This window comes from Notamacropus eugenii, chromosome 1 (assembly GCF_028372415.1).
Source record: "Notamacropus eugenii isolate mMacEug1 chromosome 1, mMacEug1.pri_v2, whole genome shotgun sequence".
In the NCBI taxonomy this organism is placed as follows: domain Eukaryota; kingdom Metazoa; phylum Chordata; class Mammalia; order Diprotodontia; family Macropodidae; genus Notamacropus; species Notamacropus eugenii.
In genome coordinates this window covers 714,862,695-714,888,880 of record NC_092872.1, presented here as the reverse complement: position 1 = coordinate 714,888,880, position 26,186 = coordinate 714,862,695, and the positions used below count along the sequence as shown (strand labels likewise).

At 39.8% G+C, this 26,186-nt stretch overlaps 1 protein-coding gene across 6 annotated transcripts in view; it reads left to right on the top strand.

Annotated features, from left to right (window-relative positions):
- The window catches only part of HYDIN (HYDIN axonemal central pair apparatus protein), a 468,388-nt gene that overhangs the window by 208,242 nt on the left and 233,960 nt on the right, over nt 1-26,186 (top strand). For all 6 annotated transcript variants that reach the window (XR_011972958.1, XM_072636610.1, XM_072636609.1 and 3 more), the window contains 7 exons: nt 3,831-4,054; nt 5,462-5,529; nt 9,089-9,324; nt 10,798-10,898; nt 15,549-15,684; nt 18,782-18,946; nt 20,958-21,110. Coding sequence is in view for 5 of the 6 variants with exons in the window: in XM_072636610.1 (XP_072492711.1) it covers nt 3,831-4,054; nt 5,462-5,529; nt 9,089-9,324; nt 10,798-10,898; nt 15,549-15,684; nt 18,782-18,946; nt 20,958-21,110 (1,083 nt within the window). In the remaining variant the exon portion in view is untranslated. The remainder of the gene's footprint in view (nt 1-3,830; nt 4,055-5,461; nt 5,530-9,088; nt 9,325-10,797; nt 10,899-15,548; nt 15,685-18,781; nt 18,947-20,957; nt 21,111-26,186) is intronic.

Genomic DNA, 26,186 nt, shown 5'->3' with positions numbered 1-26,186 from the left:
CATCCCCTCCATCATTTGTCATTTCCTTTTTCTCTTTGATAAATTTTTAAATAGTCACCTGCACTTACACTTACAAGTAGTCCTGATAGGTGGGTTAGCATAGGATTGTCACCTCCTCCTTGTTGCTGTAGCTCTGAGGAAAAGCAGTCTTTCTCCTCCCTTCAGCTTCAACCCTAATCTTGAGGAAGGAATCAGAAAGCCTTAGACTTTTCTCCTTTCTCATGCTCCTGAGGGATTTACATCTTCAGCTCAGTTTTTAGAACACTAAACTATTAGTGCAGTCTCTTCTGAAATCTAGTTTCTTGTGCTTCCATAATGCCCTGGTTTTGAAAGAAAAACCACTTAATGGGAGGGATGGGAGAAGAGTTATGATTCAGTTCAAAACTTTGTTAAAACCCTGCTGTGCTCAATGTGTTAGACATTGGAAAAGATATAAAATTTAAATAATGTGCTCCGCTGTTAAGAAGGCAACTGGACACAAAACAGGCAACTATGATACATATTTTGCATAATATTATATCAGAGGAGGACAGAATGAAGTGTTATTTATGAGGTCATGAAGTGAGGAGATCAATGAAGGATTCCTGAAAGATTTCACGGAGGTATTTGGGCTGGGCTTCAGAAGACAGGTAGAAATTTGTCAAATATGAGAGCAGAGAACAATACCATTGCACATTCATATAATTGACAAAAATCATCAGAATTATATCCTTATCCTGGTATTATTCTCTATAAATTGCCCAGCTCAACTTGTTTCCTTTGCAAGTTGTCCACTGGAAAATCTCTATTTCAGCTGCAAAATATATACGGTGTTTCTGTAAATGTAGCCAATGAACTTCATTAACATATATCCCCCACACACTACCAAACTATGACAATAAACAAACATACAAGAAACTAAAGCAGTATAAAATGAGCCGGTACATTATACTGGAGGGTCTTGAGAGCTACACATTGGCAGGGAAGGACAAAGTAAGGTGTTCCCTTATAGAAAAGTTTTGCCTTCTCTGCATTTTAGATGCTGATGCCTCATTACTTCTCTCTGTATCAATTTATTATTTTACTTGAGACAAATTTGAATAACTAACCTGTTGCCCTTAGTCAGTGCTGATCTTGGCAGATACAGAGTAAGTAAACCAAAACCCCAAGCAATATACAATCCTGGGCTGAGAGTCAAGAGCCTAGGTTTTAGTTTGAATCTGTCATGTTAGATGTTTGACCTTGGACAAATAATTCTGTATCCTGGCATACCCCAGCTTCCTTATCTTTTTTTTTTTTTTTAAAGAATAAGTCTCCCTAACTTGTACAGCTTTGGAGTACAGGAATTCATTATGGATCAGTCCCACTACTGATTAGCATGGGAATTTTGACCTGCTCTGATTCTGACCTGGGTCCTTCTTTGGGCAAACTGGCGGTTTACCCACTCTCAGGATGGGTTTATCATATTGATGATGCTTATAAGGCTTATAATATTGATGCCAAACTTGACGCCAAAGTTGATGAACTTAGCCCAGAATTCTCAAACTCACGAGATCCTAAAGTTTCAACTTCCCTGGTAGGTGGGATCCCAGGCATGTGATACCATTGCTGGACAATTTCCTTTATCTATAAAATGAGGAGGCAAGATTGGAGGACCTCTGTGGTCATGTTTGTCTCTAATATTATATGAATCTCAGCCTTACTGTTATTAAGGAAGGAAATACTGTTAGAGCTGTATTTTCATTTCGTCCTCTTCTAGGAATTGGCTCTTAAGAGTGTGACCCCCCAGTCTTAAATCCTCTACATTTTACCCCCATTTTCCCTAGTTTCTATATAAATAGGAAATAATATCTGTTGTTTCATGGAGAGGAGAATAAATGAGTCAAATCTGTGAAAATGGAGGGAGAGGATGTGTAGTGAAAATGTCACTTGGCAAAAATTTGGAGTAAAGAGGTAAACCAGAACTGTAACCAAGAAGATGGCAATATATTATATGCTGTATCTCAGGAAAGAAAATGAGGAGTTCAAGAGTGATAAGTAGGCAGTAATGCCATCATCATCAATCAGGCTCTTCTACTGGAGAGCCAGACTAGAAAGAGTGTCCAGCCAGGGATCGAATCTGGAGTCATTTTCAGTTTTATAGGGATTCATTTCTTAGGGATGTTAAGGGCATTTGTGCTTTAAATTGGAGAGTTGGACAAAATGACCTGTGAAGTCCCTTCCAGCCATAAGACTTTGTGATTCTTTGCCCAGTCACCATAGTAATAGCTAGCCTATGTTAAGTTACACTCTTATAATATTTTGTACTTGAAGAAGTATTTTTCTCATGATAGCCCTTTTTTGAACATGAGCAGAAGCATGAAATAGTAGATAGAGAGCAGGGTTTGAAGCCAGAAGACTCAGGTTCAAGACCCACCTCTGACACATAGTGTCTGTATGACCCTGTATGAACTCGGGTGAGTCATATACCCCAAGAAACTCTCTGAGACTTTCAAGTGCAGAGAATGAGCAGATCTGACTTGGTAGATGGAGTCTCCTCACCCACTGGCATGGGAGCTCCTTTGGCCATTGTCCAGCACTCAGCCTACTGCTTGGTGCAGAATAAGGGCGTAAGAAATGTGTCTTGTTGAGAGTTCTCTAAACCAATGCCATCACAGGTCCAGGGCTCAGGCCCTGCTATGTGTGAAGCACAGTGTTAATCACTATGTAGGAGATGGCTCCTGCCTCCAGAGAACTCACATTTCAGATGAGCAAATAAGACACATATCACAAAGGCATCAATTACTAAGGATGGTGAGATATTAATTGTTACTGAAGTCAGTTAGGGAGAAAACTTCATGGAAGAGTAACCCTAATTGGGGTTTTAAAGAATGAGAAAGCCTTAGGTAAAGGAAGAGAAGGGACAGAGAAGTATTTTGGAGGAGGAGAAAAGGGTGAACAGAAAGGAGAAAGATTTGGGTGACAGGAGACTGACCCATGTGTTTGGAGTGGAGAACTGGGAGAAATCATGTTGGGGGCTGGGCTGGACATCCTCTAAGGTTCCATCTCCCCTAAAATTCTGTGAACTTTTGAATCTGCATCAAGCTTGGGTAAAGTGCTCTGAAGGGGTGAAGCCAGAAGCATAAGAAAAGAATTCTTGTCATTCTGAATCTTCATGTTCAGCCTTATTCATCTCTAGATGAATGTGAATGTGAAATCCAGCTAACCTCTACACTGAGACATTTCTGTAATGAAGTTGCTTTTTTCTTCTGGTGTCAGTCACTTAATCTCAGTTTACTCTGTAAAATGAGGGCCGCCTACCTAGCTACCTCACATATTTCTCAGACAGTGTCAGAAAGCATATATTTTTTTAAAGCTTTTCAGAGAAAGCATTCATCAATATATGATTATCATAAATATTTATGGAGCCCTGAGATAAAATATAGGTATGGCGGATTTTAAAACTTCATTTTAAAGGGAAAACTATATAATAGATGACTTGCCTAATTTCTTATTCTTGACTTCTTACATTCTAAACATTAGACCAGGGGTTTTCTTAATCTGGGGTCAATACTATTTTAAAAAATAAACTGGTTTTGATAACTGTATTTCAATATATTTGGCTATCTTACACATATGTTGCTCTGAGAGGGGGTCCATAGGCTTAATCAGACTGCCCAAGGTGACCTTGACCCAGAAAAGCATTCAGAACCATTGCACTAGATGGTTCATTTTACCCCTGGTACCTTTCTTTGCTTAGAATTCCTGTTACTTTCCCTGCCTTAATCATCTCAACCCAATGAGGCTATGGAAATGACAATTCAAACCTTTGAAAAGAAACATCCATTCTTGCCTTCCCTTCCTTGCTGTAGGCCATTCTGTCCAACAAAGGCAGCATTGATGCCCTCTTTAATTTGGACCCTCCAACAACACCTTTGGGATCCTGTTTCATATTTAACCCCAAGGAAGGCATCGTGGAGCCCTCTGGGCTACAAACCATACAGATTTCCTTCAGCTCCAACATCCTGGGACACTTCAAGGAGGAATTCCTGTTCAATGTCAATGGATCCCCACAACCTGTGAAACTGACCATCAGGTAAGGGGCTTGAAGCTGGATTGGGAAAACATCGGCTTTCTGAAATGTTGCTTCTTGTAAGGACGCACGCAAAATAGGTCTTTGCTGTTTTTGTTAAGATGTTCTCCATGGCCAGGTAGAACCACCACCAGACTTTGCTGCAGATGCTATCCTTGGCAAAAGCAGCATATGGCTGAGCTGCTAACTTGAGATCAGGGACCTTGTTTGCCAATATTTAGAAGTGTGCCACCTTCCATAACAACTGCCCCTTCTCTGTTTGTGTTCTGAGTAAGGAGACGGTGACTTATCCTACCAGCCTTTGTTTTTGTATGAAGACTAGACCTCATTAGCCACACAGCACATTGTGTTTAGTTAGAAAATATCTGGGACTTTCTGCATTCATTCATTAATCCAATAAACATTTATTGAGCCTTAGGTACTTTTCTAAAAAAAAAAAAAATTAGAGGATTCTGCTTCTGCTACTAATCACTTGAGTGATCTCCCTTCTCTGGGCCTTTGTTTCCTCAACTGTAAAATAATGTGAGGAGTTTGAATTAGGCAATCTCTAAGAGCCCTTTCAGCTTTAAATCCTATTACCTAATTCCCTCCATACTAATAACACTTTACTTGGTGTTATTTAGTTTTAAAAGGATTTTCACCTCTACTATCTTATTGAATTCTCACAATAACTTTGTGACCAGGGAGGGCGGAGACTCGCTTCTACTTTATCACAAGATAAGGAAACTGAGACTCAGAAAGCTTAACTGTTTTTCACCCCCAAAGTTCCCATAAATAGAGGGAGAGGTGAGAGACACGGGTAGCAGATGGTTTGGAGATGGCTGGGAAGGGGCCCTCTGATGAACCTAGAATGTCACTGGCATGCCAAAAGTTAAGTCAGCTATAGAAAAAGTGAGTATTTATTACAAAAAATGTAATATTTAATAGTGGTAATTGTGTCCAAACATCAGCAACAAGGTTTCCCTACCTCTGGGCATCTGTGATCATAAAACCAAGCCTATGTGTGGGAGATTACTCTAGACTTTTTGTTTTCTCTCCTTACTTATTTAGAATATTAATTTTTTAAACGAACAGGCCTGCACATTTGTTTTTGACATGAATTCCCATTTTATGTATTATACTCCTTGTGCTTTCTCATTCAAAGTTGTTCCATTTTGACTTAATTCTGCTAAGGTGGTTGGATTTTTTGTTTATTTATTTGGTAGCAGCTGACTGCTGCTGTGGGGAAATGACCCATGGCATTCATTGCTCTACCAAAGTGGTATGTAAGGTCAAGTCCTCTTGTGGGCTGATCTGTGATTTTTAAGTTTAACCTTTCCCCAAGTGCCCTATTAATTGTACCAATAACCAAGGACCTTCAGGTTATCCATGGTTTCATTCATTCTTTTACCTTCTGTCTCCCCTATACAGAGGCTGTGTCATTGGGCCAACTTTCCATTTTAATGTTCCATCCTTAGATTTTGGTGATGTCTCTTTTGGTAAGTAATTCCTGAGTTTTTAATTGGGGATTCCATAGAATGACCTCCCACCCTTGTGAGAGAAAGGCATTAAGGCTTCCATATTTGTGTTGTGATATCCATTGCACAAGAGTTAGCTCAAAACTGCCTTACAGAATGACTAGAGGGTTAAGGAACTATTTGTACCATTGCTGGTCTTTGGTATGAGTGATATTTCCACAAACCAGGATGTCTCAGGGCCGTTTCCCAGGTGCCATGAGAGTTGAGAGTTTTCCTGTCTCAATTCTCTTCTTTTTCTCTACTAAATTCACAGTCTGGCTGACATACTTTACTCCAGCTGTCCACATTCAGAATGGAACCATTAAAATGCAGATTTTTGGACGAGCCAGGCTCAGTCCACAAAAGGCTTTTTCAGAGATGATGTGAAGCTTAAACATGAGATCAATGGAGAATTGATTGGAGATGCAACATCATTCTCTGCAGAAGATTCTCTGGCCCAAGATTCTCAAGAAAACCCACTCCCTTCTCCAATGACTTTCTACACTTTCTCTCCTTTTGTTCTGAAACCCTACATCGCTCTCACTACAGAGAAATTACAGAAAATTCAGAAACAGCTCTTACATAATGTCCATTTCTTCTTCTTCTGTTTTCTAATACGACAGTTTTACCAGAATTAGGTACTTTCTCAAATCTGTGGTTATGTCTTTGTTTCTTTAAAGCAGGGCTCTTACCCTTTTTAATGTTATGTATTTCTTTGGCAGTCTGATGAAGCCTAGAGATTCCTTCTCAGAATCATGTGTTTAAATGCCTAAAATAGCACACATCACATTACAAAGGAAGCCTTTTATACTGAAATGAAGATGTAATTTTTCCCCTTCAGTTTCATGGATTCCCTGAAATTTATCCCCAACCACTCGAGATCTCAGGTTAAGAAGCTCTGGTTTAAAGCATTAATTACTATTTAATGGATTTATAATGAGGAATCAGGGGAGTGTCCTTGATCTCCTGGAGGGGCAGTTTCTCTGGATCCAAGCTCCCCCCTGACCCCTTCAGTGGATAAGGCTGGTCCCTTGTCAAAGAATCTATGTAACCAAAAGCTTCTAGTCGGTCCCTTGTGGACCTCCCTGACTCCACTTTCACTCAGGTGAAAAAGGCATGGTCATTGAACAGCAAGAGCTCTACCTTTCTTCTCTATAGACTTTCTTTTCTTTAGACTTATTCTTATTGAACTCTCTCTGATCCTGGTCAGAAACCAACCATAAACCTCTTTAGCAAGGGGAGTCACCCACTAAAAGGAGCCAGGAGGTACACTCAGCTCCAAGGGAAGGACTTCTGTCTAGGCAGTCCTCATTGTAGCTTCATACAGACCCATTGGTCACCAGGGATTCTCTGAGGCATCAAAGTCTTTTTTTTTTTAAAATCAAAAACAGAACTAAAAAGAATTCTAAAGATTATCCAGCTAAGTCCAAGTCCTCTCATTTTAAAAGTGAAAAAATGGGGGCCCAGAAGAGCAGGAGCCAATAGCAGTTTGAACCCAGATCATGTGAATTCCAAGCTCATGCTCTTTCCAATGTGCTATGGCAGCTCATTCCCCCTTCCTGAGGAATCTTGCTACTAGATCAGTTATTGGTATACAACTATGGACTGAAAAATGGTCCAGTTCTATGGAATTATGGATTCTCATATCCATTTTCAGCCTATGTATAAACAACAATTATTATTTGCACCAGTTTCCTTATCTGTAAAATGGGGTATGATAGGTTTTTTTGATCAAAAACAGGCATTATAGAAAAGGAAACAACAAATCATGTTTACATGAATCTCCAGGCAGGATGGTGTTTCTAAACACTTCAAAATAGTCCTAACACTAAAACCATCATTCTCTGGAGGGGAAAAGATGTGGGGCAGATTGGATAGATCTTAGCTTCGATGGCAATCTGATTCCAAACTCTTTGTTAAAATCTAGATCCTGTCTCCCTCAAAAGAAGAGGTGTTTGTTTTTTTTTTTTAATAATTGTGTATAGTTTTTTTGACCAAAAAAAAAGTGGGAATACATGCCTATTATTGGTAATCAGAGTATGCAGCCAGGAAAATAAATTGGATTTGCTATGAATTTGTTTTTGGTAATTAGCTCCCACTTTCTTATTGGAAGCAGATGTCCTGCTGATTAATATCTGGAATGTTTTGTTTGTGTTAATTTCCTCTAGAGGTACTTCAATAACAATTGTGGGGCAAAGGTGGCACCTATAAAATTTTACAGATTATATTTTATCATATTAAGAAAGCATTTTATGGAAAAAGACGAGAATACAAAGGAAGAGTTAGTATTGGAACAATAGTGGACATTTGAGTAATGCTTTCCTGATAACCCAGTGCAGTAGATAGTGAATGTATTATCATTATCCACAATTTACAGATGAGGAAATGGAATCTCAGAGATGTTGTTGCTTACCCAAGATCACTCAAGGAGCAATAGAATTTTTCCTTGTGCCTAAGCCTCCTGGCTCATCCTCCCATATCCTTTATCACCTACCAGGCTGCCTCTGAAGTATAAGCTGTACGTTTTTCACCTTTCAGTGATAGCAAAATGATTGTGATTTAGTCTTGTTACCACGCTGCACTGTCTCCCATGGCCAGCAACACAATTTAGTGGAGATGGATTTCTAACACTTATTAGACGTTGATTTCTAGCCCAGGAGTTCTGGCATTCCCTACAAGGGGACGGATCTGGTGCCCTGAGCATTATTGGTGGAAAGGGAACCTCTGATTTGGCTTACATGGTGACTAGCAGTAACAGCCTTTTTCCCCAGAGAGATTTGTGTTTAATTAAGAATTGAATTCAACCTTGTTTAACAGTACTGAACTCATTCTCAACACCACAAGTTAGTGGCGGGATCCTTGGCAGTCTCAGAAGGCTAGGGTGGTCACAATTTTCCTGCTTTGTAAAGCCATTTGGCCTTTGCCTGTTGATCCATATGTAATGGACCTTCTTTGCCCCTTGGATCTTAGGAATAATAATAACTTGCATTGATAAGACACTTGAAGATTTACAAGATGTTTTGCATATGTTATTTCATTTGGGAAGGAGGAGGGAGCTTCAGGGACCTTCCACCCACCAACAATGAAAGGAAAAGGGAATATTCCTAACCCCACTGCTGCTTTGGCAGTGAGAGTCCATTAAATGTCCAGTGGCTAAGGTGTAGGGGAATGTGGACCAACCAGTCAAGATCATGCTTAGATTCCTAAGCAATGGTACTTTGCGATTAATCTTTGAAAATTAAAGCAAGTTGTTGTTAGGACCATAAGACTAGATCTGGAAGGAAGCTCAGAGGCCACCCCCCCTCCAATTTTATAGTTGAGTAAACTGAGGCTGGTGACATGCCAGGTTGCCCACATTTAAGGAAATCTCAGAGGCTGGCTTTGAACCTCCAACTCCACAGTCATTTTTCCTTCACCTAAGCCATGCTGTCTCCCACTTAATTGCATATTTGTTGAGTGTTTGACTCTGCATTCGTTATTAATTCTGTGCATCAGTAAATTAGATAAACATTGCTTCTTCATGTCTCACTTTGCTCTCCAGGGTTCCCTCATAGCTTGACTTGTTCCCTCAATAACACGTCCTTGATTCCCATGACCTTTAAACTCCGTGTCCCTGGGGATGGTGTTGGAGAACCAAGTGTTACAAGTTTGGAACAGATTTTAGACATCAACAGACCATCATGGAAGAATGAAAGTCCACCAGCAATCAAGCCACGAGAATTCACCATTAACCCCGATTCGGGCACCATCCGGTCTCAGGGATTTATTCCTATTCGGGTACAGCACAGAACCTTCTCAAGGAGAGGGTAGAACAGTTGATTTTTTTTTTTAAATGACCACATTTGTCCATCCCACAACTCATATTATCTTGCCAAGGGTGAATGGAAACTGATTCCAACTGTCTTCTTTTCTTCTTTTGGTATTCCCTTTGAAAATTGGGTCAAGTCTACACAGGTAGTAGGAATAAAATGAGATAAAAGTCTGTATCATCAACAGTACTTGGAAGAGATTGAAAGAAAAATTCCATTTAAAGTAACTACAAAATGTTTAAAATGCTTGGGAGTCCACTCCCATGACACATGCATGCACATTCATATAACTATATGAATACAACTTCAAAACTCTTTATGAAAATAAAGACAGACCCAAATAATTGAAGAAATTTTAATTTCTCAAGGATAGGTCTTCTCATTGGAATGCAACAATCCATGACTATTTACTTCCAATTGTAGATTTTTCTTTATTTGATCATTTATCTGTTTTTACCTGTGGCCCCTATTGCAACCTCAACTGTTTGCCCTTAGACTCTGCTATGAACCTTGGAAGTCATGGAACTCTTAACTCATGCTGAAAACTATTTCAAGAAAAAAGTTGTTATTGTTTCTAGAACAAAGAATTCAAAAGAATTAAGCAGAAAAGGTTTTGAAATAATTATCAAGTGATTTCATGACAACATATCAAGATCCAGTGTCAAAATCACTGGTCAGATAAGATCATGAGTTTAGCCCTTTGGAGATAGTTCTACTTTAGCTATTAGGTGCCCTCTCTAAACAGGAGCCATTTCAGAAGTTCTAAAGCTTTTCGCAATGTCATGAACCCTTTGGCAGTTTGGTGATGCCAATGGATCACTTCTCAGAAAAATGTTTTTAAATGCATGAAATAAAATGCATACAAAGGAAACCAATTATATTGAAATATAGTTTTCAAAAAAATGCCAATAACAAGTTCACCAGACCCACATTAAGAATCCCTGCTCTCTCCTGCACTGTCAGGGCTTCCTCTCTTGGAGAAGAACACTGCCAGTTGTAGAATTAAGAACAGTGTTGAGGGACCTTCTATATTTCTGAGGTACAATGGGGGCTTGGGAAAAGTGATCTGTGTCCTGAACCCAAGGGACGCAGGAATTACTTCTCTGCCTCTACTCAGGCCTGGAACATTCTTTGTATATATTTTCTATCAGTGTACACAGTATGTCCCACCCCCAGTCGGAGGTCAGGGACTGTTCTGTCTTTGCATCCCCAGCACCTACCACTGTTCTCACATATATTAGATGCTTATGAAATAGAATTGGAATATAATAGGAATTTAATAAATGCTCCTTCCCCTAGTCAGGGTAGGGGGATGGGGACTAGAGAGAAGAAAGGAAGAGATTTTTTAGGAACTGAACTGACTCCTACTGTTCTCACACTCTGTCACCTGCTTCCCACCAGAGGGGAAGTCCAATGTGAGTATCTCCCTCTTTCTCCCCAGGTAACCTTGTGCTCCAACACTGTACAGAAATACCAGCTGGCTCTAGTGGTGGATGTAGAGGGCATTGGCGAGGAAGTGCTGGCCCTCCTCATTACAGCAAGGTACTGGGACTCCTAGCCTGGCCCCCATGGCAGGTTGTAGCCACAGCAACATGGGCCCCCAACAAGCCTGCGAAGAAGGGCTAATGCTAAACCTGATATTTGAAGGACAAACAGCCAGGAAGTATCTGAGGCCTGATTTGAACTCAGTCCTTCCTGACTACAGGCCCTGCCCTCTATCCACTGAACTGCCCAGCTGCCCCTTATATTAGCAATACATGCATATACGTACGTATATATACATATATATACATATATGTGTGTGTATATATATATATATGTATATAGTCCAAAAACAGTTTTTTGGTGCATTAATGTATGTTCACATTATCTCTCTTTACAGAATGTGAGCTCCTTGAGGGCAGGGATGGTTTTATTTTTGTCTTTGTATCTCCAAAGTCTCGCACAATGACTGGTTCAAAGGAGGTACTGGATTAATGCTTACTGACTGATTCAGCATCATAGAATCCTGGGACTTTTAGAACCAGAAAGGACCTTTGAAATTATATGATATATCTCTTATTTTATAAGCAAGAAAACAGAGGTCCTAAAAGGCTCCATAGAGAGTGACCTTCACCCTTCAGTGACATGAACTACCTTGGATTTAGCATCTTTTTCTCAGCTGACGATGCCTCTTTCACAAGTCCACCTAGATGTCCTGTCAGTACCTCAGCCTCCACATCCAACATGGAGCTGATTCTCACCTACCCCGGGGCCACCCCTCCTCCAAGCTTCCCAGTATTCTGTGAGTTGCTGTGGTTCATCACCTCAGATTGGCATCATCCCTGGTTTTCTCCTCTCCCCCATCCCCATGTCCAGTAAATGGCTAAGTATGTCTCTGCATATCTCTTGACTTACTCCCTTCCCTGCTCTCTCTTCACATAACCTGCTGGTTCAGTTCACATTTCCCTCTTGCCTGTTTTACTATAACATTCTCCTGGTTGATCTTCCTGTCTCCCATCCCTGTTTCGAATTACATTCTCTACACAGCTGCCACATTGATCTTCCTCTGGTGCCAATATAAACTCCTGCTCAGAAAGAATCAGTGGCTTCCTGTGACCTCTGGAATGAAATACAAACTCGCCAGCCCATCACAGTGTGACTGAGGCTCACCTGCCCAGGCCTCTTTGGTTACTCCCCTTCGTGTATTCTCTCTTTTAGCCAAACTGGATGACTTAACTATTCTCCAAACTCAAATTCCATTTTCTGCCATCTCTCTTGCCTTGTCCTCCTCATCTCTGCCTCCCAGAAACTTTCTGTTCCCATAAGTTTCAGTTCAAGGGTCACCTCCTCCATGAAGCCTTAAGGGATCTCAGTTTTACTAGTGGTCTCCACCTCCTCAATTTACCCATTTACTGAATTCACTTCTCTTTCCACATTATGTTCACCCAATAGAACGTAAACTTCCTAAGGACAGAGACTTTTATTTTTGTCTCCGTAACCCCAACACTATTTCAAAATCTTGGCCATAATAGGTATATAATAAACATTTAATAAACACTTTAAATTGAACTGAAATGAAATCATGAGACCTTCTGAAATTCATGGATGGAAAGTTCAGCCTGCCATGAGTGGTGATGTTGACCAATAAGCTGTGATAATGCTCATGTATCTCTGGGTCACCACATTTTTTAGGTTTCTTTTAAATCCACCACAAATATAATTTAAAGGTGGCACAACCATGAGAGAGGAAAAAAATAGCCACTTGCTACACATTCCTAGGGCCTGGTTGAAATTAAGTATCATCCTATAAGTCATCTGAATAAGCTTTTCCTCCATTTGAAAAATTCCTAGCTGCTCTGTCCTGAGCAATTAGTAATTAATAGCAATTAATTATCATTAATTAGCAATTATTAGCCAATCTCCAAACATTTATTCTGTGCTGGCCCCTTTTCTAGGCACTAAAGACACAACAACAAAGCGTTTTGAGAAGCTCATAGTGCAGGTGAACAAGAAAACATTTGTGCGGATAAGCACATGTAATGGGGGTGCTGGTGCATGCCCAGACCACATACAATGGTATCACCCAGAGGGGTGATGCTCGGACTATGTAAAGGGTGTGCTGGGGCCAGCTCAACCCTGTGCCAAAGATCCAAGTGTTAAATTTTCAATATGAGAATTTATATCTTGGGAATCAACAAATGCTGATGGTTTATTGGAATTTTAAAAACTGTCTAAATTTAAGAAAGTGGTGGAGAAAATATTAATACTGTGGATTAAACTTAAAAATATGTCATAGGTACTTTTTTTTGGAGGGTCGGTTATTAAACACCAGCACACTACTGATTAGACATGTCAAAAACAGATACAAAATAGACACAGGGTAATAATGTAAGGGAAGGCATTACCAGTCAGGAGGCTCAGGAAAGGCATTGGACCTTGGAGAAAACTATGGATTCTAACAGGTTCAAGAAGCCCAAGAATGCACAGGCATGGAGATAGCAGATGGTCAAGTATGAGAAATGGTGGAAAGGTCAGTTGAAATGAATTGTAGTGTCTCATGGAGAGAGCAGTATATAATAAACCTGAAAAGGTATGCTGGAGTTGGGTTGTGAAAGGTTTTAAAGGCCAAACAAAGTAGATTGTAATTCATTCTATGATAAATGGGAGCCACTAGATTTTATCAAGTAGGTAGTGATTTAGATGGACAGACTTACTCTATAGAAAAATCACTTTGATGGCTCTGTGTTTATGGGGGGAGGTACAGATTAGAGAGGGGAGACCCTTGAGGCCAGAAGACCCACTGAGATGCTATCACAATAATCTGGGGAAGATGCAGTGACAACCTGTGTGAGTGGAATAAAGAGGACACATTAAGCACTGAAAGGCCAACATTGAACAACAGTTTGGATGTTGGGGTGAGCACAAGAGAGGAGTTAAGGATGGCATGGAAATTGTGAATTGGGGTGACTAGAAGGATATCATGCACTTCACAGAAATAAGGAAGTTTGGGAAAAGGATGGATTTCGGGGGAAAGTTAAAAAGATGAAATCTCACTGGTTTATTGCATCAGGAAGAAAAGGAATCAGATCTCCTGCCCACTAATCAAAGGTGGTGGGTGTTGTTATTGTTTTTGTAGGAGATGAAACAAAAACACAGCAATCTTATGAGTGCCCGGTTCCACACCAGGCAGTCTGCCATCTCCTTTACATGGGTCAGTCTTGGAAAATTCCAGATCCTTTATCCTCTGGCTGCCCAACTATTCAATTAGAGGTTGAAAATAAAAGATCATGGTGCTGAGATTCCATGAGATTCCCAGATGATTTGCTATATAGTTCCTTTGGCCATGCGTGGCATATCTTCTGAGGATCAGGTTTTTAGGCAATTAATTTACATTAAAGCCTGCTTTAATAATAAATAACAATAATGATATTAATTTTGCAAACAAATTCCAGAAAAATATATTGGGTTAAATATGAAACCTTGTCCCTTATCCATGTCAGTCTTCAACTTTTTAGATTAAAGATAGAATAACTATAATCTGTTGGGTGCTGAGGAACTCAGTGTCTTTAGGACTCTGTCTTTAGGACAACTCTTTAGGACCCACTGACCAAATCCCTATGCTAAATGTTGCACTGTAAAATTGAAAGGCAGCATGGTCTAAGGGAAAAGGGACTGGATTGGGAGTCAGGAGACTTAGGTGGAGTCTCAGCTCTGCTATTGACATGGACACATAGGCGATCTTGGTGAAATCCTTTCCTCTCTCTCGATGCCAGTTTCCTCCCCTGCAAAATGATAGAGTTAGACTAGATCATCTCCAAGGTTCCATCTTGTTTTACACTCAATTATTCCAAAATCTATACTTCAGAGTAACATCACCCTCCTTGCCATCTCCTAATTAGAAGGCAACTAAATCTAAACTATTACTTTATGGCAGGTGCACTATGCAGTTAAGCAGAGGGAGGACAAGAATGCCACAAAATAACTTAGAATGTTTTTAGAAATTGATCTTTGATTGAAACTTTGAAAAAGTTGATAAACAGTCCATCTGGGGAATAAAAGACCAAAGCCATGTCATGAAAGACCCTTTTTAGCAAAATGGACAGCTTGAACTGCTGGAGAAGGGAATCTCTCAAAGTCTGATTGAAGTCGGGTTATAGAATGTCTCTGGCTAGTTGTGGGAGTACCAGCTGATGGAATCTCTTGTTCTAGCACAGTTGTTCTGCAGAGGTTTTGGAATTGGGATCATTTAAATAGCATAAGAACTTGGTAACAGTTCAGGTGTAGCAAGGGGAGGCCTTTCTGAACAATTCAAAAGGTAAAAGCTTGGCATACTAGTTAAATGGGGCCATAGGCAAGGGTCCCATTGGCAGGGAGGACCTCTTTGCAAGTTTATCCTAAGGAGGCCCAGAATCAAGGAGGCTGAAAAGGGGAAAATGGCAGGAAATTGGACCTTAACTGACCCTGACAGAGTATACAGCCTTGTAGAAGGACCCACAATTTCTCTCTGCATCCTTTGCTAAAAGGTGTTGATTAAAAAGTTAGGGAGGGGGGGAGAGGAGGAGGAGAAAAGAAAATAAAATGATTAATGTAGTTATAAGTGAAGAGGTACCATGTGACATTGACAAATGTATTGTGCTTGTTTCTCTGCATAATCCAGGGATAAACAAGCTCTCCATTCTTTTGATTTATTTAATATTCTTTCTGGAGCAGGTGTGTTGTGCCTAAACTCCGTGTGGTTAATCCGGAGCTGGATTATGGGTGCTGTTTCCTGAAATATCCTTACCAGCAAACAGTGCAACTTGTCAATGAGGATGACCTCCCAGGATGCTATGGAGTTCTCTTACAAGTAAATTACTGTTTCTGTCCCTCTGTTTCTCTCCTTCCCACTTTGTCTCTGTCTCCCTCCATCTCTCTCTGTCCATCTTACCCCCAGTTTTTCAGGATTCTCTCAATGAGAAAGAAAATTCTTCTAAATAACTTCATTCTCTGGCATGTAGTACACGGTGATTCTTGCTCTCAGTTTCAGGAGCATCTAGGGGAGGTTTCTATCCATTAAGCTGACCTTCCAGCTGTGGGAGTAAACATCTGCAGGTACAATCAGTTGCTAATGTCCCAGGAAAATTACCCTTGATGAAAAAGTTGTAGGACCAATTAAAGGAGCACACAGAAGTTGCATCTGCGAATAGTTGCATAGAACTTTATGGGCCATAGGAAGAAGGGGGAAGAAGAGTCTGATTGACCACAACTATGGCTTGAGTTGTTTAAGACATAATTGTTTGACATTCACAAAGGCAATGGTGAGACCAGAAAGATAGACAATTCAGGACAGAAAGGAAGGGAGGCAAGAAGTCAGTGTGGCCTTCTCTGTTAAGGTTATCTATCCTTTTGCTACCCTGTCTAGGAAGAAAACATTTCTGGATAAGAGGTTCAAAAGCAGGCTAGAACAATGGGCCAAAAGAAAGAAAATACAATCGCATGGATTTTAAATGGAAAATTCTCTCTTTAGTTTTTTTAAAATTAATTGCACAAGTGTATTTTAAAGGAGACCTGATTTAAAAAGAGACCTAGGGCTCTAAATGAATAATGATCTCAGATCTCACTGAACACAGCTGCTAAAGAAGTGCATTTTGCTTTAGAAGTACAATGTCCAAATCACAGAGTGTGATAGGGGCACTGTATGCTATAGAGGCCAGAGCACATCTAGAACATTATTTTCAGTCAAGGAGGGTCCTGAAAAATCGGACTATGTTCAGAAGGATGGTAAAAAGTCTAGGTGTGAGAATCTAACAGAAACAATCGATGAAATCTGAGATTTAAAGCTGTAAAGGCCCTCAGGGCTCCTCTAGCCCCACTTCCTCATTTTGTAGAGTCCAAGCTTCCCTGAGTAGTAACCACCAAACTAGAACCCAAGTCCACACCTCCCAGCTCCAGCCTCAGTCCTAACACCCTCTTGGCATGCATGGGATATCATGGTGGCATGGAAAAAGCTTGATTTGGAGTCAACAAAACCTGTGTTCAAATCCTGATTCTTCCTGCTGCTTCCTTACTTTCAGAGTGACTTTGGGCAAGTCTGGTAACCTCAGATTCCTCACCTGCAAAATCAGGGGTTTGAATTACATAACCTCAAAGGGAATATTCAGCCCCAAATCTATGGTGTTATGAGCATATATGGGAAAGAGATTTGATTTCTTATGTAGCCCTAGAATGGGAAAAAAAACAAAATTAAACTTAACCAGGAATGATGAATAGAACTTATAGAGGAAGAGATTTCAGCATAATATAAGGAAGTTCCCAGTAATTAGAGCTTTCTAATAATGGAATCAGTAGTTTTGAAAAGCAGTGTATTTCCTATAATAAGAAATACTCAAACAAGGACATTATTGAAGAGCTTATTAGGCTCACAGGGAGATTGGGCAGTCAATCAACAGGTTTTTATTGTTGAATGGTGAGATTGAATCCAGGGAGACAGATTAATCAACTGTTGTAATAGTCCCAGGTCTGAGAGGGAGCCTCCCAAGACATACCAGAACAGACCCTCTCTGGTGATTTGCGTGGACAGAAATGAAGCCAACACTTTTGCCAAAAATTACAAAGTCTCCAGTAGGTGAACACAGACCACAGGGATATAAGTTGTGTTTTCCTCTCCATTGTCCATTAGACTTAAGGGACACAGAAGAGGAAAACTGAGATGTCTAAGAAGGTCGTGGTTGGGAATGGAATTTGGATGTCTGGGTCACAGTTTAAAAGGTTACAGACTCATGGCTACCAATGGAATTTACCTAAGAAAGGCTGGAAAGACAGGTAGAGGTACCAACTAGTAAGTGTCTAGGCAGGGTTTGAACCCATATCTTCCTGACTCCATATCTAGCATTGCTATCTACCAGCTGCATGGGTTGGGTGCAATGAGAATGACTCACCAGAGAGAAAGAAGAGCTATGCAATTCTTAGTTAACTTCTATTTTCTCTGACAAGGAAAATGCCCTTTGCCCTGGAAAAGATAGATAACCCAAACAAGGAAATTAGTTAGAGATCATTGAGTTGTTCTTGATCAATCCAAATCATCAGCCTAGATGAATGACATCATAAAAAAATTTAGTAGTTGAGATGACTAAGTCACAAAGATGCTGGAAAACAGGAAAGGTGTCATAGAAGGTAAAATATTGTGCCTCTTTAAAGAAAAAAAAGCTATAGAATAACTCTGCCAATTATAGATCAGTGAGCCTGACTTCAGTTTCTGGGGAAATTCTAGAACAGATCATTGGAGAAATGCTTAGTGAACATATAGAAAAAGCAAGAGTATTTAACAAGGGGCAGCATGGCTTCATCATGGGGAAGTCATGCCAGACTACCCTCCCTTCCCTTGTTTTGACAGCATTATTAAATTAGTACATCAAGGGCACACAGTAGGTATAGTTTACCTAGACTTTAGCCAAAGAGTTGGCACTACTTTATGCTAGTTTTGCAGAAAAGAAGGTGAGATGTGAATTAGATGATAATACAATTAGATAGATCAGGAATTGGTGGAATGGCCAAACTCAAAGAGGTATTGATGGTTCCGTGTCAGCTTGGTAGATCCTCTCCAGTGAATGCCCAAGGGATCTGAGCTTGGCCTCAGATGTTGTTTAATATTTTTATCTGTGACTTGATAGAGGAGTAAAAGATGTGTTTTTCAAATTTGCAGTTGACATAAAGCTAGGAGAATTAGTACCCATGATGGATAGTAGGGTCAGCATCCAAAAAATCTTAACAGGCTCCTATGTCCTATGAACAATATGTCCAGACTATATGGAATGCCCCAGATGTCTTAATGACATTTTAAGCTTTAATAGCTTTTGGATGTTCTGTCTGTTTCAAAAACTTTTAATAATAATATTTATGTTTCATTGATTACTAGACTTGTACACTTATTTATCATTTGGGTTTTTTCCCTCCTCCCACTCTAGGAATATGAGGAGGCACCTACTGTACTTTATTCTAGCCCAGACCCTTGTGGGATTATCAATCCCCAGAGCACAGTGGAGTTGTTGGTGATCCTAGAGGCTCAAGTCCTTGGAGAATACGAGTGCTCAGTTTCCATTGCCGTCTTTGGAAGCAAGGATCCGCCACTGGTGAGAATGCTAAAAAATGAACAAACCTTATTCTGCCCTGGCACCAAGGTGCAGCTACAGTGTGCCATAATTTTGGACACACCCACTGTACAAGTTCTTGTCTTCTAGCTTCCTGCAGTTGTAGAGTCAGAAAAATGTAATTCTGAGACCTCTGCTAAGAACAAATACTCCAAGTTAGACTGCCCTGTCTTCAGTTCTACAGAAAAGAGGTTTACATTCTCTTCACACGTGCAATCGCTAGAATCACATTCACTAAACAACTTTCTAGGTTCTCTGGGCTCCATCCATTCCCTTGTACTGACAGCTCACTGCATGTGTAATACAGGGCACTCAGTCTCTTGGTTTCCTCATATGTAAAGAGCAGGGAGGTTGGTGCCAGTGACTGTTGGGATCCCTTTCAGCTCCATGATCTGTGGTCTCTCTAACCCTGAGGCTCATCATTACTGAGTCTGATACTGACCTGAGTGAGGGGCATGAGAACTGTTATTTGTAACTCCTTGGTTTACAAAGGATAGATGAGTCATTCTCTGATAGCTATCAGTTTACATTTTCTACAAGTGATCATGTTTGTTGAGAGTCAGGAAAATCATAGTGACTGTTAGATGTTGAATGTTAGATGCCACAGAAGCTGTCTCACTTATGAATCAGGTACTTCTTCAGCATCCCAAGTGGAAGCCCCAAAAAGATTTTTTTTTCTCCCAGCAGTCAAAGCTATTCATATCTATTTAAAAGAATTGACTCTATCTCTGAATGCACTTAGTTATTGCTTTTTGTAGTGTTAGACTTTTTCTTCTTTGGGTAACATTTTACTGTTACCTCTTGCATTAATTTTCCTCAAAGATATAGATGTTAACTGATTCAGCAAATCCTCCAACCTTAGAAGTCTGAACTATCTACTGAAAATCCTGCCATTTGCCCACTTATATCTGTGCTCTCAAAAAAAAATGTTGCTAACCTATTCTTCAGAAAGATTCTACTCTTTCTGGTGCTACTATTTTTCTTGAGAAATCTGTATGGTTAATCTTAGTCATTTTATAAGTCAAACTAACAATCCAGATAGCTGCTGAATACTAGTCCTTGAGATGTACTCAGTTAATCCAAGGAGAGTTATCTCCAGCTTTGATTCTTTTGGAACTGGGGCATGAATGCCTGGTGTTTTTCAATTCATCTTTCCCTTTTTTAAATTTCCCATTTATAATCAGAATTAGCAAGTAAAGGAGGAATAGCTGTTGTTCTCAATACTGTTGAAGAATATTACCTGCCTGGATGTGGAATGACTGTGTGTTATTGTGGAAAGAACACCTTATTCAGTGGAAAGGGAAGGAGCAAAAGCCTGGTCATGCCCTTGACTGAGGAGTGTCAGGAAGCTCAAATGGACAAGGAATTTTTGAGCACCTCTTGTGTGACATGCAAAGACCAAATAGTCCTTACCCTTGAGGAGGTTACACCCTGCTAGTTGTAAACATCTGGCATGATCCAAGGGTAGGGGGAAGGACCAGGTACAGGTAGGATCAAAGAAGGCCTCATGTAGGAGCTGCTCCCTGAGCTGTGTTTTGAAAGGAAACAAAGATTTTCTAGAGGAAATATGATGAAAGAGAACAGTCTCATACCTAGGGAATGGTAAGAAGGCCAGTGTGCCTGGACCATCGAGGATGCCAAGGGGATTAATGTGTTAGAGAGTGGTTGGAGCCAGACTGTGAGTGGCTCTAAATGGCAGATGGGGGAGCTTTTATGTTATCCTAGTGCCAGCAGGGAAGCAGGAGGCTTCTTGAGTAGGGTGATCACATAAACCGGGGAAAGCAGCCATGTCCTCCCAAAATACGTCCATTGGCACTTGGACAAAATTCAGGTCTGGGTGGGTCTGACTCAGGATTCCAAGAAGTGGAGGCCCTCATTACTCTCTTGAATTCTGCTTTCTGTAACAGGAATGAGAAGAATTGACTATCTTGATTAAATGATAAATCAGTGTTCTCTCTGTTGTTTCTCTCTTTTTTTTTCTCTTGGGATGCAGACTGTCCACTTACGGAGCGTTGGAGAAGGCCCTGTCATCCATGTGTTTCCTGACAGAATTGATTTTGGCCACATCTATGTCCTGAAAGATACATCCAAGACACTCCATTTATCCAATCAGTCTTTCATTACCGCCTTCTTTACCGCACATTTGGTGAGTATGCGATAGAAGTGTGAAAACGCTATTTTAGAAATCCCAGCATACCTTGGGCAAATGATGGGCAAAAGGTAACTCAATCTGCACAATGTTTCAATGGTCACATGTGGCCTCTTTCCACATTTTGTTCTTTATTATGAGCCTTCTGTCGCTCTAATGCTTGTAAGATGCATTATGATGTAAAGGAAAGAGCACGGAGCCTAGAGTCAAGTCGGGGCTTATTTTTAAGGTAAGTGCCTATAAAATAATTTTCTATCTATAGAACAGCTCAGAAGTCAACTCGTTATTTTTTTCTAAATGTATTTCTTAATTTTAATTTTTTTTAATTTTTTAAATAAAATTTCAGTATGTAAGTAACAAAAAGGATTAGATGTTAACCCTTGAAATTCTGTTACATAGTTTGGTTTTTAAACGAATGTGTATCACACTGAACAAGGTAGTGATCCAACTACGCTTTTTGTTAGCATTTCCTTAACTTTTTTGCTATTTTCTGTGAATTTTAAAATGTTCTACTGATGCTCATTTTTTTCTTTCATCTCAATCACTGCATACACCTTCCCCTCCCAACAAATAGATTAATTCAAGCAAAACAAAGAAACACGTTGGCCATATCTGAAAAATCTTAAGCCTTACTTTGTAGCCTTAGCTCATCACCTGTCTGCCAAGAGAGAGGGAACCTGTATAAACACTACATGCCCTGCAAGTAGAGCAGGCAGAGCTGTCAGTTATCCACTCAGTCAACAAACCTACTGAGCATCCTTTAGCAATTGGACCCCCTCTTCTTTTTGTGGGCTAGGACTCCCCCTAGGAGCCACTCCCCTCAAGAGAATGGATTTTCAGAGGAAAAGGGAACAAACATCTGCTGTCCCTTTGATATTTCCTCTCCTTCCACCCCTGCTCCCTGCCCCTCCATCCACCCTCCCCCCACTCCCAGCTTGCATGTGCTGGAAGTATTTGATCCAGTAGATTATTGTCTTTCTACTTCAAATAAAATATTATCTCAATGCTTGGGTCCTTGAATTTCCAGCCATAAAATCTCTCTGTGGGAGTACAAACCTAAGTACTTGGACAAACCTAAGTACTTTAGATCTCCTTCCTGGTTTGCTGTCTCCATACATAATCTTATGTGTACAATGTGAGACAAACATAGCTGACACAGGCAAGATCATTGTCTTTTTATTCAGTTCCCCAAAGCACAACACAACCCTCAAATTACTGTCAAATAGGGTACCATTCTAAATTATGGCACCGTGTATGGAGGACTGGGGGTGGGAAAGGAGAAGAGGCTGTTGCTAGTCATTTTCCACTGTTTTGAGTGTATCTTGGTAGGTTGACCTCAAGGTATTTTCTGTGTTTTGTAGTACTTTGAATGAAGTTTCTTTTTCTTCTTGCTGGGTTTTGTTAGCCAGATACAGAAAGGCTAATGATTTGAGGGTGTTATTTTATATCCTGCTACTTTATTGATGTTATTATTTCAACTGATTTTAGTTGATCTCTGGGACTCTCTTAAGTAAATCATTGGTATTAATTTTGTTTCCTTTTTATCTATGCTCATTATCTCAATTTCAGATTGTTCTTTTTTTTGCATTATTGATATCTCTAGCATTTCTAGAACCATATCAAATAATAGTGGTACCAATGGACATTCTTGCTTTACTACTAATCTTAATGGAAAGGTCTCTAGAGTGTCTCCATTACAGATAGTGCTAGTTTGGGGTTTGCTAGTTATTGATACTGTTTACCATATTATGGGGAGATCCATTTATTCCCAAGGTTTTTAGTGTTTTTTCAACAGGAATAAGTATATTTTGTCAAAAACATTTTCTCTATTGGTATAATCATGAGATTTTTTATTGTTTTGTTATTCTTATGGGCAATGATGTTAAGAGTTTTCCTAGTGTTGAACCAACTTCTTATTCCTGATATTAATTCAGTTTTTTCAGATTGATTAATCTTTTGACTGTGTTGCTATGGTCACTTTGCTAATATTTTCTTCTTTCTTTATCAATATTCATTAGGAAATGCCAGTGGTCTGTGGTGTGGTTTTTTTTCTGCTTTAACTCCTTTTCATTTGGTTATTGGGACCATATTTATCACATAAGAGGAGGTTGTTGGGATGACTTTCTCCTCTGTTTCTATAAACAATTTATGTAGTATTGGAGATAATTTTTAGAATCAAGAATCATAGAATTTGGGAGTTGCGGAGAACTCAGTAGCCATGATTCATTCTTGAAAAGAATCCACATCATAACACACCTGACAAATAGCCATCTACCCCCTACCTAAAGACCTTCAAGGAGAGATGCTACTCTTTTTTTGTTATTATTATTTTTGTATAGTCAAGGAAAACAAATTCTCTAACTGGTTATGTTCAAAAATATGTATCTCTTTCTGCACATTGAGTCAGTCACCATTCTGTCAGAAGGCTCGTAGCGTTCTTCATCACTGGTCCTTTGAAATTGTGGTTGGATATTATGTTGGTCAGAGTTCTCAAGTCTTTCCAAGAATTGTTCTCCAGTTCTGCTCACTTCTCTCCGCATTAATTCATACAGCTCTTCCCATGTTTCTCTAAAACCAGCCCCTTTATAATTTCTTATAGCACAGTGACAGTCATATACCGTAACTTGTTCAGCTGTTCCCCAGTTGATGGTGGTACCTTACTCCCCAGTACTTTACCACCACAAAAGAGCTGCTGTGCATAGTTTTGTACATATTCGCTCTTTACTTCTTGCTTTGATCGCTGTGGTACATATGCACAATCTCAGTATTGCTGAAACCCACCCCACCTGCATCAGTAAGCACCCCAACATACACAGGGGGCCTGCTGTCACAGGTTCTTAGATCTGCATTCATAAAAGGAAAGCAACTTTCAAGGGGTTAATAATCACTTTAATCAAACACATGTATCATTCCTTTAACCAAGAACATATATCATTCACCTAGTTCAGGGAAGTCAGCACCCTGAACTTCAAAGAAAATACAGAGAAATTAAAAGTCAACAGACATGACTTCCTCTACCTGAATTCAACAGACATTTGGACCCCAACTGCCTGACCATAGTTACCAGAGAGGGAAGCACTGCTTCTGGGTTCTCAAAGCTGCGGGGCTCCTTAGCGGCTTCCCAGAGTCCTCGTCTGGCCAAACAAACACTTCCAGTCAGTAAGCCCCAAGGTAATCAACATCATGGCTTCCTGTGCCTGACCATAATTCAACAGACAGGTACAGCTGTCTGACCATAATTGCCAGAGAGGGAAGCACAACATCTGGGTTCTCAAAACTGGGGGGTTCCTTAAAACAGCTTCCCAGAGTCCTTATGTGGCACTCAAACCTTCTTGCAAAAACTAAGCCCCAAAGTAAAACCTCACCCTCAGAGTATTTGTACCTTTTTAGAGTCAGAGGGCATCACATCCCTTGAGAACTAGTGCCTCATTAACAAAAGGCATGGACTTTCATACAAATCTTCCCAGACTGGACAATGCCTGGGAAAGAGCCTCCTCAGTCACATTCAAATAGAAGCATTATACTTCTTGATAAAACAAAACCAGCAAAAGATCCTATTTTACTGTCATTACACCACTCCCACCCCCTTAGACAACCCATTCCAATTCTGCATCCCTCTAAATGTTAGGGTGTTTTCCTGATATCAAATCTAAATTTACCTTTTTGCAACTTTCATTCATGGTTTCTGGTTCTTCTGTCTGGGGTTAAAAGAATAAGTCGAATGTTTCTTCCACACAACAACCCTTTGAATATTTTAAGACAGCCATCATGTCTTCTTTACACCAGGCCCCATGTCCTCATGACAGAGAGTCAAGTCCCTTCAACATCATAGTTCCTCTTCTCTGGATATTCCCTGGTGTATCAATGTCCATCTTAAACTGTTCCATGCTAAACTGAATGTAAGATTCCAGATGAGGCCTAATGAAAGAGAAGTATAATTAGATTCTTACCTCCCTATTCCCCTAAGATATGCCTCTCTTAACTGAGCACAAGATTGCATTAACCTTTTTGGCTGCCGTATCACAATGCTGACTCATAATAAGTTTGCCACTCACAAAGACCATCAGGCCTTTTTCAGAATAACTCTAAGGAACTATGCCTCTCCATCTTGAACTTTTGAAGTTGATGGTTTTTTGTACCCAAGCCTAGGATTTTTTCTTTCTCCCTGTTGAATTTCATCTTATTAGATTCAGTTCTAGTGTTTAGATCTGTTAAGGTCTTTTTGCACCCTAACTCTGCCGCCCAGTGGGTTAGTTACTGCCCCCAGTTTAGTGTGACTTTTACATCTAATGAGCATACCACTTTCCCCATTATGATTCTATGAATGTTTGGTCTAATTCACGTGCACATGTGAACCTGGTGTTATTCCTTTTTATTATTATATCATATTAATTACATATTATATTATATTAATAGCTCATTTATGACTTGCTTAATTTATTTTTTTCTGCGATCTGCTTGTTTAAATTCTCCTTTTCTTGTTTTGTTAATGTAGATATCAGTTGCATTTTTGTAAGTAGCCTCTTAGGTTCTTTCTAATTTTACACCAGTAATCCAGTGATATCATATTCTAAACCTTACTTTCTTTTCAGTAATTACTACAGCAATCCTGACTATAATTTCTTGGTACTAGATTGCTTCCTGTCTGTTTGTAATATTTTTCTTTGACTTGGAAGCTTTAGATAGGGGCTATTACATATATGAGTGTTATTCATTTGGGGTTTCTTTTAGGAAGCAGCCTTTGTAGTTGTTTTTTCAATTCTTACTTTGGCCTCCTGGCTCTAGTAGTTCTGGGAGGTTATTGTGAAACATAATGTCTTGAAATATAGTATCCTGGGTTTTTGTGAGTTGTCTTCTTTCTTTTCTTTGTTTTTGGTCAGGGAATCCAGTGATTCTTAAGTCATCCAATCTCATCTGGTTTCCTGGAACCGTTCTTCAAAAAAAAATAGATCTGATTAAGTTTCCTAATTAACTAATAAATCAACAAGCATGTATTAAAGACCGACTTTGTGCCAAGCACTGTGCTAAGTGCTCGAGATATAAAATCAAAATGAAATAATCCCTCCCCTCAAG